This window comes from Anser anser (assembly GCF_964211835.1).
Source record: "Anser anser genome assembly, chromosome: 5".
Taxonomy (NCBI): Eukaryota; Metazoa; Chordata; class Aves; order Anseriformes; family Anatidae; genus Anser; species Anser anser.
Window position 1 is genome coordinate 20,061,822 of NC_139725.1, and position 17,365 is coordinate 20,079,186.

The 17,365-nt window shown below is 38.5% G+C and overlaps 1 protein-coding gene across 7 annotated transcripts in view; it reads right to left on the reverse strand.

Annotated features, from left to right (window-relative positions):
- Positions 1–17,365, reverse strand: part of AP2A2 (adaptor related protein complex 2 subunit alpha 2) — a 48,784-nt gene that overhangs the window by 17,831 nt on the left and 13,588 nt on the right. For all 7 annotated transcript variants that reach the window (XR_014585441.1, XR_014585442.1, XM_083839546.1 and 4 more), the window contains exons 2-7: positions 16,559–16,627; positions 5,872–6,014; positions 4,874–5,067; positions 3,002–3,131; positions 1,913–2,014; positions 345–453 (exon numbers count right to left, since the gene is read on the reverse strand). Coding sequence is in view for 5 of the 7 variants with exons in the window: in XM_083839546.1 (XP_083695672.1) it covers positions 345–453; positions 1,913–2,014; positions 3,002–3,131; positions 4,874–5,067; positions 5,872–6,014; positions 16,559–16,627 (747 nt within the window). In the remaining 2 variants the exon portion in view is untranslated. The remainder of the gene's footprint in view (positions 1–344; positions 454–1,912; positions 2,015–3,001; positions 3,132–4,873; positions 5,068–5,871; positions 6,015–16,558; positions 16,628–17,365) is intronic.

Genomic DNA, 17,365 nt, shown 5'->3' on the forward strand with positions numbered 1-17,365 from the left:
GTCTAAACCACACTTCTAACTTAAGTAAGAGCAAAATCCAAACAATCTGCACTGGAATATATTTCAAGGCTATAATATAGTTGATAGCATTAACTTATGCTTAAAACAGCTGTTGCAAGTGATTTGCAAATTGCAAGATGGCTTGACACTTTAAAATTAAACAACATAATTCAAGAAAACATAATAGCTCAGAGCAACCTGAAATGCTCGGAAGAAAAGGCTTCTGTATCCTTGTCTTAGAACACTGTGCTTGCACTCCAAGTTACGGTCACACTACAGCACAATAGCTCTTTGGAGATAATGCACTACATTAGAAATGACCACTGTTGTGATTTGTGCATTACCTGGAGGTGGATAGCACTGTAAGAGCCTCAGAAGTTTCACAGATAGCCAAGGAGCAGGAACAAAGTAATATGTATAGTCCTGAAGATCTGTTGATGCAGAAGTTACAATCTGTAAAATAAGCAGACAGCACCTCAGCTGCTGAAGTTAAGTGACTTGCAATCGTGACAAGCACCCCAAGAACACTGTAGGTCACCTTTGACAGAGGCTTACAAAACTGTGTCACTGGAAATGTTTAATGAAGTAGGTTAATTAGGTGCAAATTGTCATACTATCAAGTATACCATCAGGTTCTCTAATCATACAGCAGCAGACGGAGTTTCTTTCTGAAAGCATACTTGTTTTTCTTAAGAATAAAGACAACCGTCTCATAGCATCTAAATGTTTAACCAGAAGCTTGACTTTCTTTGATTCAGCAATTCATAGATTCAGCCAACAGAAAGCCTAAATACAGTGTTATACTTGACTGACCATTGATAGGTGAACTTGGAATTTCAAATACTAGACTCTATGGCACGCTGAACTAACACCTTCATTACTATTCCTACTCCACAGCAAAGAACCAATAGATTTCACAGAAGAGGTTTATATGAATAGAGAGAAGCGTGACAAGAATAAATTAGGTTTCAGAGGGAGCACCCCGTTCATGGATTTCTTTTCCACCTTTGATTCTAGGGTAAGCACAAGTCTGGCATTAGCTCTGCTCAAAGAAATTACGTCTAATTCTTGCTGCTCCTTTACAGAATAGCTATGCACTTCCCTCAGGATTCCCTTGCTTTTAAGTATTACACAAAATCTTCAGATTTGAAGAGAAGTATCTCTGAACTGTATGTAATTTATTTTGGATATAAGACTACATAAATTGAGGCTTAAAACATGTGAAGTAATACCCTCCCATGTCTTGCATACCTTCCAGAGACTAAAATAAAACAAAACAGTAATGTATGTTTTCCAGCATGAAGATACTAACTTGGAGACTGCATTTGTATAGAAATGTCTCTGCTCCTCTCCCTGCACTCCATGCCCCTGCTTCCCTACACCCATTTACAGAATATCAAATACCTATGAATATTATTCTAGCAGCAGCTCAAAAGTAGAAATATGAAGACAACTCATGTTGTAAGAACCTTAAATAAACTGAAGAGCATAGGCTGTAATTTTCAAGGGTTCTGTGCAGAAATTTGCAGAACCAGCCTTTGATCCAAGTACTCCTTGGTGTTATAGCAACATAAAAAGACGATTAAAAAAAATCAACTGTATCATTGGGATTGTGGAATATACAAGTAGCTGAGAGAGAGACCATTTTGCTACACACACATGCAGTATAGCAAGGACTACACCAAAAAAAAAGTTTGGGCAAGCTAAAATAGTTTTCTGTCCAGGTAAGCAATAAACATTAGAACAGAACCAGATATATGAAGTGAAACCGAATCATCTTAACTGCTTATGGTGTACTGAACTAATCTGACCTAGAAAGCTGAATAAATAAGCAACAGTAAGATAATCTGACCTAGAAAGCTGAGTAAATTAAGCAACAGTGAATTACTGTCAGGGTTATCACTGTACTCACTCTGCTTAATCTAGACACAGCCAAGGAGACTGAAGTTTTAAACTCTTCTGGGTTCTTCTGTGCCAAAGTGGTGATCAGACTTGTAGCTGCAGTAACCACACCCTAAAAAGAAAAACAAAAACATACAATCATTTTAATAAAAGTTTAGGATGCTGTTTATTAACACCACCTTTTACTTGAAGCAACTTTTAATATACAAGAAAAACAAAGTTAATCCCCATGACAAAGGCCCATATTAAAAAGCCCTTTATTTTGCAAACAGCTAGACAAATTACAAATCTTTAAATCTGGATAGGACCTTCAACAACGTGATACTGCCATGTGTGCAGAGAATTTCATTCTGTTTTTGTTTTAGCTTTGTCTCACGTTTGGATAGTACATCTAAAATTATATTTAGATAGCTATATTAAAGGCTGGATGCAAATTGTCTTCTTACACAAGAAAAGTGTGAGAAAAAAAATAAGATGCAGCGGCTCATTTCCAGAAGAGAATTCTGGAAACCCAATACGAAGAGAAGGCTTTGTAAAATACAAACATTCTGTATTACTGAGGACTAAATTGCTTCCATTACTGGTGAAGCACGGGTCTAAATAGACTTCTTCCTAAAGTAGACAGACAGAAAAAATATAGAGCCTCTTATCTAGAAGAATAGGGCTTTTTTGAACCAGCAGGATAAGAATGACAACATGGATACCACAGGACAGTGAAATCCAAGCGCTAACAAGTCAGGTCTTTCATTTTAGTCCCAGTTTAATACTAAGACAATCAGTATTACTGATACATACATATGACTTAGGATCACAAGGCACAGGATTAATTTACAGTCAGACCAAATAAAGAACTTGTGCATACCATTCCTTTTACTTCCAGGAATAATTAAGGTAAGCAAGACTTTATTAGAAATGAATATATACAGCAATTAATAAGAGAACAACTTTTCCTTCCAACTCTTTATGCAAGCCTTAAGTAAACAACAGCCCAGTTGGTCGAAAAACACTAGAGGAAATAAATTCATAACATACTTAACAGCTGAAGTGGCGTCGTTCTCTATATAGAGTAGGTCAAAGAAACATAACTAAGTCGATTTACCAAGTGCTGATCATTGAGGAGATGTACCACTCTGGACGTCCAGTCTCCCATGGGGACAAGGTCGGGAGAAGTTCTATACAAACGCAGCAAGCATAAGGCAGCACTCTGCTTCACACTATCCATAGTATCTCTGCAAGACATAACCACTGTATCTTAAACCCAAATTAAAGCCACAGCAATACTCACAGGATAGTACTATGCTAATCTTTGCATTAGCGTGGTAACAACTTTTCAACAGAAGTCTGCTAAATAAGTTCTTTCTGTGTTACAGTATTTCTTGTTAAATTTGGCCAGTAAGTTTAACTAGTCAAGTTTTCAACCATTATATATGCTTAGTAGCGTCTATAATGATCCTTTGCTACTTAGAGAGACATCTCGCATCTTTTCATCAGAGCTGGAGGTTCATCATCAGAGCTCCTAATTGAGTCAATGTCTCACTGAAGTACCACAAGCACGAGCTTCTTTCAAATAGACTCAAGTCAAATACGGACTCAAGTCAAATAGTTAAGATCCAACACATTATGTATGTGAGCACAGCTGGATCTCCTGATAGGATCTTCATGTCAGACATGAATCATTAACTACTCAACAGCTAGCATGCAAGTTAGCTGTCTATTACCAAGCACACAACCCACAAGTCTATTCACTTAGCCATCCATACTGCTGGCACAGGAATTGACTATTTTAGGAGCAGCATGCTACTACTCTAGTTCATTGAGCTCCCTTTCACAAATAGGGAATTCATGGTGGTATGGTTTTGTTTGTTTGTTTTAAATATATTGCATTTGTCATAACAGCTAAAATAAATTATAGAGCATTAGCACTGAAGGTTTTAAGAGGCAGTTTAAACTGTGTGATCTTGGTTAAATGTTCAGAAACTTCCACAGACGTTCAGTCCACTTGTTCTTTATGAAGTTAACCAACTTTCCATGAGATCACGTGGGATCACAGTTCAAAACCAAACACATCATCCCCCCCCAACCCCAAAACCCTTGCCCCTAACTTCTTCAAGGCCCTGAAGACTGATCTCAGAACATAAAAAGTTCAAAGTTCAAACAAGCCTGAACTGAAGGTGCTGTGCTCTGTGACTGATGACCCTAAATGAAATTTTTGGAACTTAACGGTAGCTTATTAAAGCTGTGACTCATCATTACAGTGTTCTCTCCGCTATGCTGCATGGGGAACAGCACCCTGACAAAGACACAATAGGACAGGACAGCAGCATTCTGGGGCCCAGGCACGCTTGCATCTTCAAAATAGGTTTGAAAACAAAATAGCCCTGCAAGCCTTATTATAGGTTTAGTTAACTACAGTTCCAGACACTTACCTAGTCTGTTCAGAGACTTCCTATCAACAAAAAGAGAAAGTTAGAGATTTGGCTGTGACTACTTGCTATTTACTGGAACTGCTGTTCACATGGGAAACGGAAGAGGCAAGAACTGTCACTCTACAGAATATTCTCACATTCCTTATAACATCAGGAATATTTTTAAAAGCTTTTATAACAGGATTTATAGTTTAAGCCTCTATTTAGGTTCATTTATTTCTCTTCTTTCCATCAAGAGAGGGAAGGGAAGTAAAACAGAGATTTCAGAGGCACTCACTACCACGCATTTATGTAGAACAAAAAATTGTTTGCTACACAAAGCCTATACAAGATGTTGACATAGTCTTAATTTCCCATGTTGTATTTGTAGACTTATACAAGCAAGTGCACGCTCAGGTATACCAGAATATCTGCAGTTACTGGAGACTGTCACCATCTGTACTGCAAGCACAGTAGCTCAAAGCATGGATTCAGCCACTTCTGTTGAACTGAGTCACTGAAAAGGTTTACTGGTGTTTTGTTTGAAGGAGGCACGTCATACCTACCCAGCTACAAGTATTTTTGGAATCTCTCCAGCAAATGCTTCCGCCATCTCCCGGCTACCCACGTTAGCAATACAATGCAGAGCTAGCCCCATGAAGGTGGGGTTGCGGCTTGCCAGATCATTCTTGATCGCGTTGTTTATTAAGCGAATCAGCTCACTGTTAGAGTTCACTAGTACGGAGATGAAGAGATATCCCTGCGTTTCAGGAAAAAGGAAAAGGAAAATTGATTTTAGCTGACATGTTATGTTCTCTGTTAATGCCACAACTAATACTTTGAGATATATAGTTCTTGTCCAATACCAAACGTATGTGCAGAAAGATATTTAAACACCAGAGCGAAGGCTAGAAGGATGAAGTGCGGATTAATTAGTTTAATGTTTCTGTAATTTATCAGGTTTTAGAGAAAGATGGCTCACGGCCTATCAATCTCTTTCAGCACATGCTCAAAAGATCATTTTGAATGAAAGGGATACTTGAATTGTAAGCAAATGAAGAATTTGGCTTATTGTTTAGACTCTAGGGAGCTACACCTGTGTGATAAATATGACCTTACCTAGGAAAATTTTTAGAGATTCTGAAAATTAAAGGTTACTTGCCTATTCTGGTTCACGTACTGTACAGCTAACCAGTACATAGCACTTGCAGTGGAACTCATGCTTGCATTATAGTTTGTTAGCAGCAGCTAATGTTTCCCTGAAGTCTCTATTTCTACCTGCTTGCAAGACTCAAGGCAGTTACCTAGCAGGAGTAATAATCTTACAGAGTACGTATTTTAGCTGTTACAGTCAGTGGAATTTATTTAGACAGTACAGCAACACCTCTCAAGTCACTTAATAAAGCGAGATTCCTTGTGCACAAAAGTGTTTACATTTTAAAAATCACTGCTAGATCCAAGACAAAGCTTTCATTTGAGAGAGGGAGGAAAATTGTTTTGCAGACTCTATAGCTGAGGCAGGCTGGTAGAATGTTTCATCTTTTGCAGAGATGGAGTTACTCACAATTTGCTTTTCTGTGTATCTATTGGAACTGAGCAGGTTTACAGCCTCCATGTGACCAAAGTCAATGTCATGCCCCAAGAGAAAGATGAAAAGCAGCTTGCAGACATATTTTTTCTTACTGTAACCATCCAGAGCCTTGTCTCCTAGAAAGCAAGGAAACAAAAAGCAATTAAGCCTGCACTGTTCCTATACCTGCTTTCCCCCCCAGCCAGGAAGAGGGTTCCACTGAAATATATTTTAAACACAGTAGCAAGACATAGGTGTACCTAGTAATGAAGATTGGCATTTGATTCATGATCTATTACACTACAAAATAGAAAATGCATTGGCATTCAGTGAACAATAAATGAAAATTTAATGTACTGTTGGGTTTTACAATCTCAGACGTATTATCCCATATGCAACATATATGACCACATGCAAGCGCACAATAGAGGCAAATCATAGAATATTTCCACAATTTCAGCAGAAAGGTAAGTAATAAAATTATTGCAGTACTTAAATTTCACATTTTAAGTTATTGTTTGAGCTTTTATTCACTCTACATTGAAAAAAAAGCAAGAGATCGACATCTCTAACCTAACCAGGACTAAAAATCTACATCATTTTGTGCAAAAAACAAAGCCTATGTTTTTCTACTTACATGAAAGCTAGGAATTTCTTTTATTTAGATTCATTTTAAAAGAGAAACAAAATGTAAGCACAAAATTGCAGTTTTAATACAGATGGTGATACCCTTCAAATCCTAGTCTTTAGACAGCAGTTGATCTTACAGGATTCGGGTTGTTTCCTTTTTTAATGACAACGTACCAGTTATGAATAAAAATAAGCTTTTTGAAGCTTGAAGCTATTTTTACGCTATGCAAAGAAAAGCTGCCTTTATGTCCATACTGTGGAATCCCGCACGTCACATCTCCCTTAAACACAGGGAGCAGCGTTACCTAAGTTACTCATAGTAATGAAGTCCTGCTATGCTAGATCCTGTCAGGAACCTCTCACTGCAGCCAGCTCTGCAGAAAACTGGCCCAAATCGTGTTTTCTTTGAGTCACACATACAGTTTGCTGCCATAAGGCTATTTTGCTGCTTAGTCAGCAGCCAAATGAATCCTGGCCTGTTTGCTTTACTAGATACCCGAATTAACATTAGACAAAACAGAACAAGACATCCAGATTAAGAAAAAAAAAATCCATTTCTTTCCTTCTTCGGAAGTAGTATGACCCGAGGGAAAAACATACCCAGCCATGTATGTCTATCCACTGTGGCTGTCAAACTACAGCTTAAGCAGCAGAAGAATAAAGCTTTCTGCATTTGTAACTTGGGAAAGGAATACTTCATATTATATTATTTTTCTGATAAAAGGGTACTCAACAGCAGAAACCTCCCCCCATTGCATCATTGTAAAGGAAAAGAACCGTGTAAATCAAAGACATCTTACTTATGAGAGGCAGAATATATTTTATATATATATACACACACACACACAAAAAGGCAGAGTGACAACTTTAACTTTTAAACATTTTTCAGCTGCTACCATAAGAGAGGTTTCTATAGGCTCTTAGTATTAGATTTTCAATTTGTATTCTGCAAGAGATCTGAAAGGGAAAGAAAGAATCAATGCATAAGCCAGAGGGGCTTTATATTACTTCGTGATAAGCACATGCCAGCTAGTGACAAGCCAACTGTTTCCAGGTGAATGATTTAAAGAACAGGTGATGCTGGATCCCATTACCAGATACGATTATAATTCACAGGAGGGGACACTAAACACCCTGAACCCATTTAAGCCTCTGTTCCCCTAGTGGCTGAGATCTATGTAATTGAGGACTTGCTATGGTATTTAATAGCATTCCTATCACTAGTTACTTCTCTCAGAGATACCAATAGACCAAAAGGTGTCAGAAAGTAGCTTCATATCTACTTTACCATAAGTGGAAGAAACCTGAGCCTGCAAGACTGAGTCCAAGACTCAATTGTTGCTGCCTGTTGTTAGCGCAGCATTACACTAAAGTTGCAGGTATAAAACCCATTCTCTAATTTTGCCAAATGGCTCTGCTGTTGCCTTTTGAGATCAGAAAGGAAGAGGGAGTACAGAACACTGCAATCCAATTGTTTAAATGAAAAACACAAGCAGAGGAAAGTATGTATGCTCAGAACTGGACTGGCTTTCACAACAAATTATTTGTCATGACTTGGCAACTCCTTTTTTTTCAGGTTCAGAATCCAGGTATTTAAAGAGTTATATTCTTCCAAGCTACCAGCATTGCTAGAGCTCAGATTAACAAAGGCCTCGAACCGTCAGATATTTCAGGCATCTTTGATAGAAGTTATGCCGTGCAGTCAAGCCTCAAAACATTATCATCCTACTGACAAAGAAAAAGCAGCTTCCTTCTGTATCACATGCTAACAAAGAACAGTACTGTAAAATTGGTACCTGAAACACTTTTCCTTAAGATAAGAAAAAAATATTTCATGCCTACTTTCAAAAGCCTCTGTCCCTTGTATACGCAGGCAATCTGAAAGTTGTGATTAAGAGGAAAGCTTAAATTAAGCCAAGTAACAGTCATTAGATCTCTCTTTAAAGCTTTATTAGTCTCCAATATGTTATTTCCATCTACCACCACCCCCCTTTTTTTAAATACCTTTTAATTAGCTGTGCAATTCAAAAAAAGAGCATTGCAGTCAAAGGTCTCACTACACTCATCTAAATTCAATTGTGCTTTGAAGAAGCCTTTGCTTCAGATTCTTATTGGAATTTTAAGTTTAACTGTTCAATTCCTCTCCACCCATGTGACACTTACTGAGTTTAAAGGCTCTATTTTAAACATCACTAACAAGTCTTCTTGCTGAAGTCCATGCTAAAATAGCACAGCCCTTCCCAGCCCCAAGCAAACATCCTGAAAACAAAAGCAGAAGGAAGTTTTGCACATTCTGTGTTATCTTTATTGCAATACACAATCATTTCTTTCAACTCAGCTCATTTTTAAATGCTTCCATGAACATTTGCAAGTACTGCAAATCAAGTCAGCAGAAACAGGAAGGATCCAGAACACACGTCAGCAGATTTTGAGCACAGTGGGCATTTCAAAGACTACTTGCTTTCCCTAAAAAGTTTGCTAGATCCTTCAGGCAGCCTTCCAAGAGGGAAGAATAAGGCACAAATGCTTTACAAGACCTTTTGGTTCCCTGGCAGCACCTTCTGTCCATGACTTGGATAATGAGTTAAAACACAGCATTTGCTTTTGAATCTTACTCTGTACACTTAAAAACCACCCTGCTACAAAGCTACTGAGCCTGCTACCAGCCAGAGGGGGCGGGAAGGCAGTTTGGTCCTGTAGGGTGCTCACTGGGGGACAGAGTGAGAAGGCCTGATAAGTCTAGTTCCACTAGCAGCCCCCGACAGTCGACTGCTATCTCAAAGTCTAGATATACCTTAGAGTTAGAACTTCAGTCGTGGCCTATACAAAACACATCCTTAAGTGCTCCTCTGCATTCAGCGTGCTTCCTCCTTAGATTACTTCGGCTGTGTAACTTCAGACACTGACCTGTTTGTGCAGCTGGCACAGCAGTCCAGCAGGTTACTGTAACAGAAGGCCTGCTCCTAGCTTGGAAGCAAAAAAATGAAGTTGCGCTTTATGGATATATCTGAACTTTAAGGCATGACAAGATTTGTCTTCCTGTGAGTGTGATACAGTCCAAGCCCTCTAACCAAAAGGCTGAATATTTGTGACTGACAACCCATACCAATCCATAAGGTGGTATTTAGCGCCTACTACTACCACCAAAACGGTATTCCTACAGCGTCCCTACAACTCAGTTGATATTTGAAGCCTGGTTTTGCTTCCAACAATTCACTTTGCCAGTGAAGACACTATTATTTTACTGTCAGATTGTCTCCCGCTTGTCTAAGAGGCAAATGAAAGTAGTGTGACTAAGACACTAGACCCATCTTAAATAATGGAAGACTGCTTACACAGCATGGCAGGAAAGCAATCCACTGTCACACAGCTTGTTTAAAACACGTATTTAGAGGCTTGGACTTATTATGGATTACCGTGTAGTTTGGGACAACTTACTCGATCTTGGGAAAGCAAATAAGCTGAAGTTAAAAACAAAAACAGATATTAACAAATGACATTGGTGTTCTTTCTTCTGTACAAGCCAAAGCTCAGATACAGTATGATGTCTTAAATCCTGCAGCTACTCTAACACAAAACCCATTAAGCAACAAGGAAAAAAAAAAAGGAAGAGCTCTAATGTCTGATGTGGAGAAAAGAACAAGCCTGAATCAAGCAGTAACCAAAGCTCCTTTGCCTGCAGAAACAGCATATAGATCTGTGGGCAGTTTCACTAGCATACAAATTTTGGTTTGAGAGATCAAAATTAAGCAACGCATCAATAAATAAGGTATTTTTTGCTCAAGAAAGCAGATGTCCTTTACAAAGCAATTAATACTCTGACAGCTAGACTTGTAGTCTGGCTCAAGCATGAGAAAAAAATCGTTCCATAATCCGAAAGCTAAACAAATGGATTATTTTTTGTTTCACACAACTCCTACAACTTCTGCTTTATTACACTGGTGTGGTTTCTTTATACTGCATGTATCTTATCTCAGTTAATGCAGAAGTATTTAAAGCAACCGTCAAGGACACGATGACCTTAACAACACAGCTTCCTCACGCTGAAACAAGAGACAAAGCCACTTAAAGTACAGAGATCCTGGATTCCTCCTGAGCTCAGAGCGCTGAAGCCAGATCCAAGCCCAGCACCAAGACATATGTTGCACCAGCTCAAGAAAAGCAGGGCTTTTCCAGACATGTGCAGCATCATCCCAGCCTGTTAAGCACAAGGGCATTTTAAGCAGCAGCTTAACCCAAATGTAAGGTGGGCAACAGGCTTGCCAGCTACTTCTGTGAGAGTAACAAGAGTAGTAATATTCACATGCTTATAGAGAGAGGCTGTCTTGCCAGCTACATGGAGTGGGGGTCTAGATACTGCAACAGAACATGCAGAAGAGTATAGAGGTCTAGAGGGAGGAAAGGATACCAGCCTCTTACGCTGGGCTCAAGCAAGAACACATCTGTGACAGGAGACATGACTGCCAGCTCTGCTTCTTGCAGCCAGCCCTTTCCGTGGTTGTAGCAACTCAGCAAGTCCAACTGCTGCATCTCCAGCCAGGTAATTAGCACAAGGCCCCTGCACACTCCGTAATTATTTAGTAGGAGACTCCATCATACAATTGCCTTAATCCAAACTATTTAACAAACACTTTTTAAAAAGTCAGTGTTACGTAAAAAGGAATTAGGTTAAATTGAATGATCTTACTTAAACTGAAGGAAAAAAAAGCATTATGAAGGTCTGGTTATTTTTATGTGGATAGTCTGCAAGGGAGAACCATGCAACTCAGAGCCCCCGTAGAAATCCTGCAGCAGAAAGATACACAGCTATCACCTCCTCGCACCCTCAAGGACACAAACGATTACACAACAAGCAGTCCAAACTCGCTTCAACCAAATTTTGACTTTTGTTTCTGTTTTTTTCTTCTGAGTATGTCAAGTCATTGTCTTCAGTTGAACGACATTTTTCACCTAAAATCCACCCCACACAAAGAAGCATACGTGAACGGAAAGTTGAGTCACATTTCACTCACATTACTTATTGAACGCATACTGATATTTATTCAGAACTGTTTAAATTGTGCTTAGAGGATGTTATGCACAAGGTACACAGGCTGAAGTTACTACACTGCTTTACTCACAACACCTTGATCCTCTGATCATTGCCTGATTCACAGTTCTACGCAGCTGGAAGCTTCTATGATCATTTCTCCTCTGCCTCAGTGAACTAGAGAAGAATTTACTGTGTCTGTACGTTTGAATATTCTGGTACTTAAGCCATGAAATACCTTGCAAAACTGAGGAACAAAATTTCACAGGTCTTCATGAACTGTGCCATCAGCAGCTTTACCCTACAGCAATACAACACAACTGAAGAACTACCTATGTCAACCAGAGAATGCTATTTTAGTGAACTAAGAGCTTCATTACTGCCAAGTTTTCTTACAGTTAGTAACACAGTAGCTTACATTGCTACCTTCCTTCATCAGGAGGGGAGAAGGGAGCAGAAGGGAACAGTGACGACAAGCTCTATCACGCTAGGCAGACTTGTACTAGAGGTTACACTAGCGACTCCTGAATACCTGTCCATACACACTTCACAGGACAAGGTTCAGAATGACTGATGCTAGCAAAATACTGAATTACTTGTCATTGCTCATTCCAGAATCCACACATGCTATTTACTGCACTTTACTAATAAAGTGCACTCAGAAAGCATTATGTACTTTTTTTTTTTTAGACTGCAATGATTGCTGTGGTACCCAAAGTATATTCTCTGATTAATTTCTCTTCTTCGCAATGTTTTCTGCAATTCCTTATTGCATTTATGACAGCCTGTTTAATACTAGCAGTGAGGTGAATGAAACCTCCTTCATGCTTGAAGCAGACTGGAATGTGCAGTTGGCAATGAGGTTCTACAGGAGCTTCAATAATTGGTTTTTGTTTCTTTTTTTTTTTTAAAACACCTTTTGAAGTTTTCACTCACTGCAAACTAAAGAAAGTCTGATGAGAGCTTCTACTTTCAACCGTGAAAAACTGACAACATTTTGCAAACAAACTGAAGTTTGCCCATCAGCCAAAACAAGTTAAAAAAAAACAACAACAGGTATTGTAGCTTGAAGTTATGTTGCTGAAAGCACTGAATTTCTACATTAGTGTGGCTGCAGCAAAGCTTCCAGTCAGGCATTAACCTCGTGATGACAGAATAACATAGGCAAAATAATTGTTAGTATATCTATAGGAAAGGCCTCATGATGACCTGTCCTGTCTAAATATTAAGTAAAAATATTTAGATGCAGAAAAAACCTTCAGAAACGGTTAGAATTGGTACTGAAGTCTCAGTACAGAAGCCTGAGACTCAGAGATAGCTAAGAGCTTCCAGCAGAGCAGCTTTGCAGAAGTGGCAGGGAAGTCTGGAATCTGTTCAACTCTTTTAGTCAGTTCAGGCCAACTACAACAGGTTGGTGGGGATGTTCCAGAAGAATACAAAGTCAGTCTGACTACAAACTCAAGCATGTTATAGCTTCAGAAACAAAAGGCATGTCAGTATCAAAACAAAATCATAGCTGGGAATCAAGCCATTATTTGCTACATTAAGATTATCAGATGAGTTGACTAGTGAAGCTGTTTGAAATGGGGAGAACATCTCTTTGCACTGATGACTATAATCTAACTAGTCAATTTTAACTATGAAATTCTTCCTAAGTAGTACATATTTTGTTATCAGAGTCACATAAGCTTTCCTCAGGTTTTTATATGCCTCTAAATATAAGAAAGAATGTTTTTGTTCTGTCAACAAGAGCTGCTAAGCAGATATAGGTCGGTAATATTGGTGGTAGGGGGATGGTTGGGCTGGATGATTTTGGAGGTCTTTTCCAACCTTAATGATTATGTGATCTATAGTTGTTAGAGGGACAAAATACAACCTCTCAAGTTTGCACATTCCACGTTAAGACTAAATGTTGCATTGGAATTGCCTTGTCCCTGCCAGTTTATGATACTCTTGTCAGTACTTCCCAACTGTGACTGGGAGCAGTCTCCGTGACACACACTTTTTGTCTGTTAATCTTTCAGCTGAGGGATTTCTGCAGTCTGCCTGCAACGATCTAGAAGTATAAACTCTCTTAGTATAAACTCATCTTAACTTCCATTACAATACAAGGTGAAAAATGAATACTATTCTACGGTGACTCAGTTAGTAGAGGGGCAAAAGGCACCTTCATATAGAGTCTAAAAATCTGTTCTCTTCTTGACTAAACTGCTAAAGCCAGGTACAACTAATTCACCTGTCTTCTATCTAGGTGAATTCAAGGTCTTCCATAAGGAGAGCCTGCCTCATGTAGAGACAGAATTGGACCTCTTGAGGGTATGCTCTAGCAATAAGGGAGGTATTATTTGTATTTAGTTTGTATGTATACTTACTGACCTATGAGCTATGGTCCACAGTTGAGCGACCAAAGGCTCAGCATGCTAGACCTTGACATCCAAATGTCAAGAGGGCTCACAGAGCAAGCAGAACAGAAAAACAGCAAAGCAGTAATTCATCCAAGTCATCAACAGCAGAACATTTTTTTTCAACCAGTAGGAGTCAGGTAAGACATCTCTAGCTCTAGCACATAGACCAATTATGCCTGTCAATTTCAGGCATAATAGGCTCTTCTACTTTTGTTTCATTCAGGCTCTTCTACTTCATTCAGACTCTTCTACTTCGGAAAACATATTCTCCACACAAAGCAGCTCTCAGAAAATACAAGCTGAAATACATAGATTTTCCCCTTATTAATATCACCAGTTCTTTTATTGGAAGTGAACAATTCTATGTATAAGGAAAGGCTGTAGCATTGATTTCTTTTTGTGTGTTTTTTTTTCTTTTTTTTTTTTTTTTTTTTCCTGTGCCATGATATTAGAAGAACCCAGAGAGGAACCAGAGGAGGTTTCAAATAAAGCTTTCCTGAACAGATGGTAGAAAAATTTCAAGAAACATTAGAACACCTAGGCCCTGAGGTGAGTCTAGTTAAAAATCTAGAGCTTCCAGTGAGTAGATAACTAGCTGATTATACTATCATATACAATAAATTGAGTCACTTTCAAAAAAAAATGCAGAAGTAAGAAAACTATACCCCATTAAGTCTGTGGAAAACACTAAGCCAAAACAAGAACTGGTATATGTCACCTTCAGCAATCTTCACCATCTCTGCCGCGTGCAAGACCATTTAAATTACTCTAGTTTTAGTCCAGTTCAGGAAAAGTTGGAACAGAATCAACAGAATTCTCAGATTCATATTCACTCTTGTTAGGGATGTAGAATGTGGTGCTCTGATAGAAAAGAAATTAGTACCTTCACATGTGCACTGCAAGGCACATCTAGAACAGGACTTGGCTGGGACTCCCTTAAGGAATTTTTGCCTCTCAGCAAACATCTTTAAATGACACAAGCTTAAGTTTCAGTGATGTTTTCACTCTCCCCTCCCATCAAGCATATCAACAGTACATGACAATTCACAAAAAAATACATATAGACACAGATATATACATATACACACATGCATTTATATAATAACCTCTGTCATAGGATAACTGAGTAAATGCAGTGACTTCTCAAGGGAAAAGAGGAAGGTTTTCATATTCACCTTCCTATGCCGTAAAATTATTTTTCCACTTCCTTTTCACAGCAAAGCATCTATCTAACACTGATGTTGGTCTGGTTTTTGGCAGAAGTAGCAGGCTTTGTGTAGTCTGTTCTAGAGCTTGTTTTTCCCATCATTTAATCTAAGAATAAAACTTGTGTCCATTCTCCAGTCAGTGACCAGTAGACATCGCCTTCGCACACATTGAGCAACCAGCACATAGCTCAAGGGTCTACTAAACACTTGTTTACAAGATTAACAGCCATTTTTGTTAGTTCCAACTTTATGATCTTATTACCAAGTAAAAGCATAAAATGGTGGCATTTTAATAAAGCAGTTTAATCTCCAAGCAAGATTTATACTAGACACAGTATGTCTTGCAGATAGAGGCTGAATTTAGCTCAAAACAGGTTAAGAAGTTACTGTACATGTTTAATAAATTAACCACAAAAGTTTCATGTTACTTCATCTGTCAATTCATTTCACTTTGCCATACCTTCTTATGAGATGTAACACTTAAAAAAAAAAAACAACAGACTTTTATGAAGTTCAGGAAAGTTACTTCAGGCTTTGGTAATGCAATAAGCATTCCAAATAGAAACATTAGTCTAGGTCAAAATAGAAAAATGAAGGTAAAAAAGGCTTAATCCAAAATCAGCAAGTTCTGAAGCCACATATATGAACTCCACACTGCAACGCCTTATCTAGGTGCACACACAGCCCCATATCTATTTAAACAGAATGTTTACCATAGCCACTTCTGCCGGAATTTCATTCAAAAACATCTCAACTACCCCTCAACATCTTTAAAATTTGAGGCCACATACGAAACTTGAACATACTTATAGCATGAGTATTAATATGCATTGCTTAAGAAGTGAACTGTTGCCTCTTGGAATGCATGAGAATGAAATTAGTCATTGCATGCATTTTGTTTCATATGAATAACCTTTAATGCTGTTACTTATAGGAGTGGTCAAGACATCTGGCCTCATCAACTACACATTTTTATCTTAAGTTTTCCAGAAGACAACTTAATACATTACTTCCCTAAGTGGTTGGGAGTGGGAGGCTAGTTGAACATGTACTGTTTTAGTAAAAATAGTTACACCCACTCATGTTTTCTCAAACTAGTTTGTGGCCTCCTGCAAGAAAACAGGTAAAGTAGTCACATGGTTGGGTGGCAAAGTATTAGGTTTGTGAACACTATCTCAGCTCTTTGATAGAGGAGGGAGTTTTCTTCCCTTATGGCTGAGTCACAGGACTGCAAAGAAGCTCTGTGCTTAAGAGAACACCTTCAGTAGCTATTGTAACACCCTGCATTAGCATTTTGCTTATGTCCTCAGCTGACAAAAAATCTGAACATGTAAAAGCAAAACAAAAACCCATACAAAAATGTCATGAGGAAAGCAAACACTACAGTTTAAAACAGTCAAGTCACTTACCTTTAAATTTTGACCGAATGTTTGCTAGTTCTTTATTTATTCTCTTTATCTCTGCTTCTTTGCTTTTGCCTGAAATCAAAAGAACATACATCAGGATACAGTGTCTCAAACAGCCCTCTGTCAACCCCAAGCTTCTTTCCACACAACCATGTTGCATGAACATACAAACATCAGGAGGAATTATTGCTCCCCCCCTGCCCATAGCAGCATTAGGACTAGATGAAGGGAAACATCACAGAGGTAACTTCAGCATTGCTTTATTGGGGAATCTGAGAAGCTAACAATACCTCTATGTTTCAGAAAGTTCCACTTCCAGACTTTAACTATATGAGACTTTCATACTGTCTAATCCGAGATGCCTTTATTACCGACTTGCACAAAACACCTCAATTCCTGTATTCTTTGGAGTGAAACGGAAAGAGAAAACAGAATGACTTCTGATTTGATTACTAGGCTGACACTGCTCTTAAAGAAAGAATCATAGAATCGCAGAATGGTATGAAAGAGAAACGGATCTTCCTAAACAACTTCTCTTGCTCCTCAGCTTAAGGAGTCAATTTACCGTTTCTCTATTGAATGGTCATTCAAGCAGCTCTCAAAAGAACACCTTTATGTTCTTAACGGGCATTAAAAAGGAAAAGTAATAAAACTATGAGCTCCACAAAGACTGAAAGACCTCAGGCAGAAGGGATACATGCTTAAAGTTTACTAGACTTTTGATATATCCCAGAAAAGTCACCTTAGAAAACAGAAGTATTTACAACTCCCATTTTCTTAGATGTCTTTAGCACCTTCTTAACAATTTAT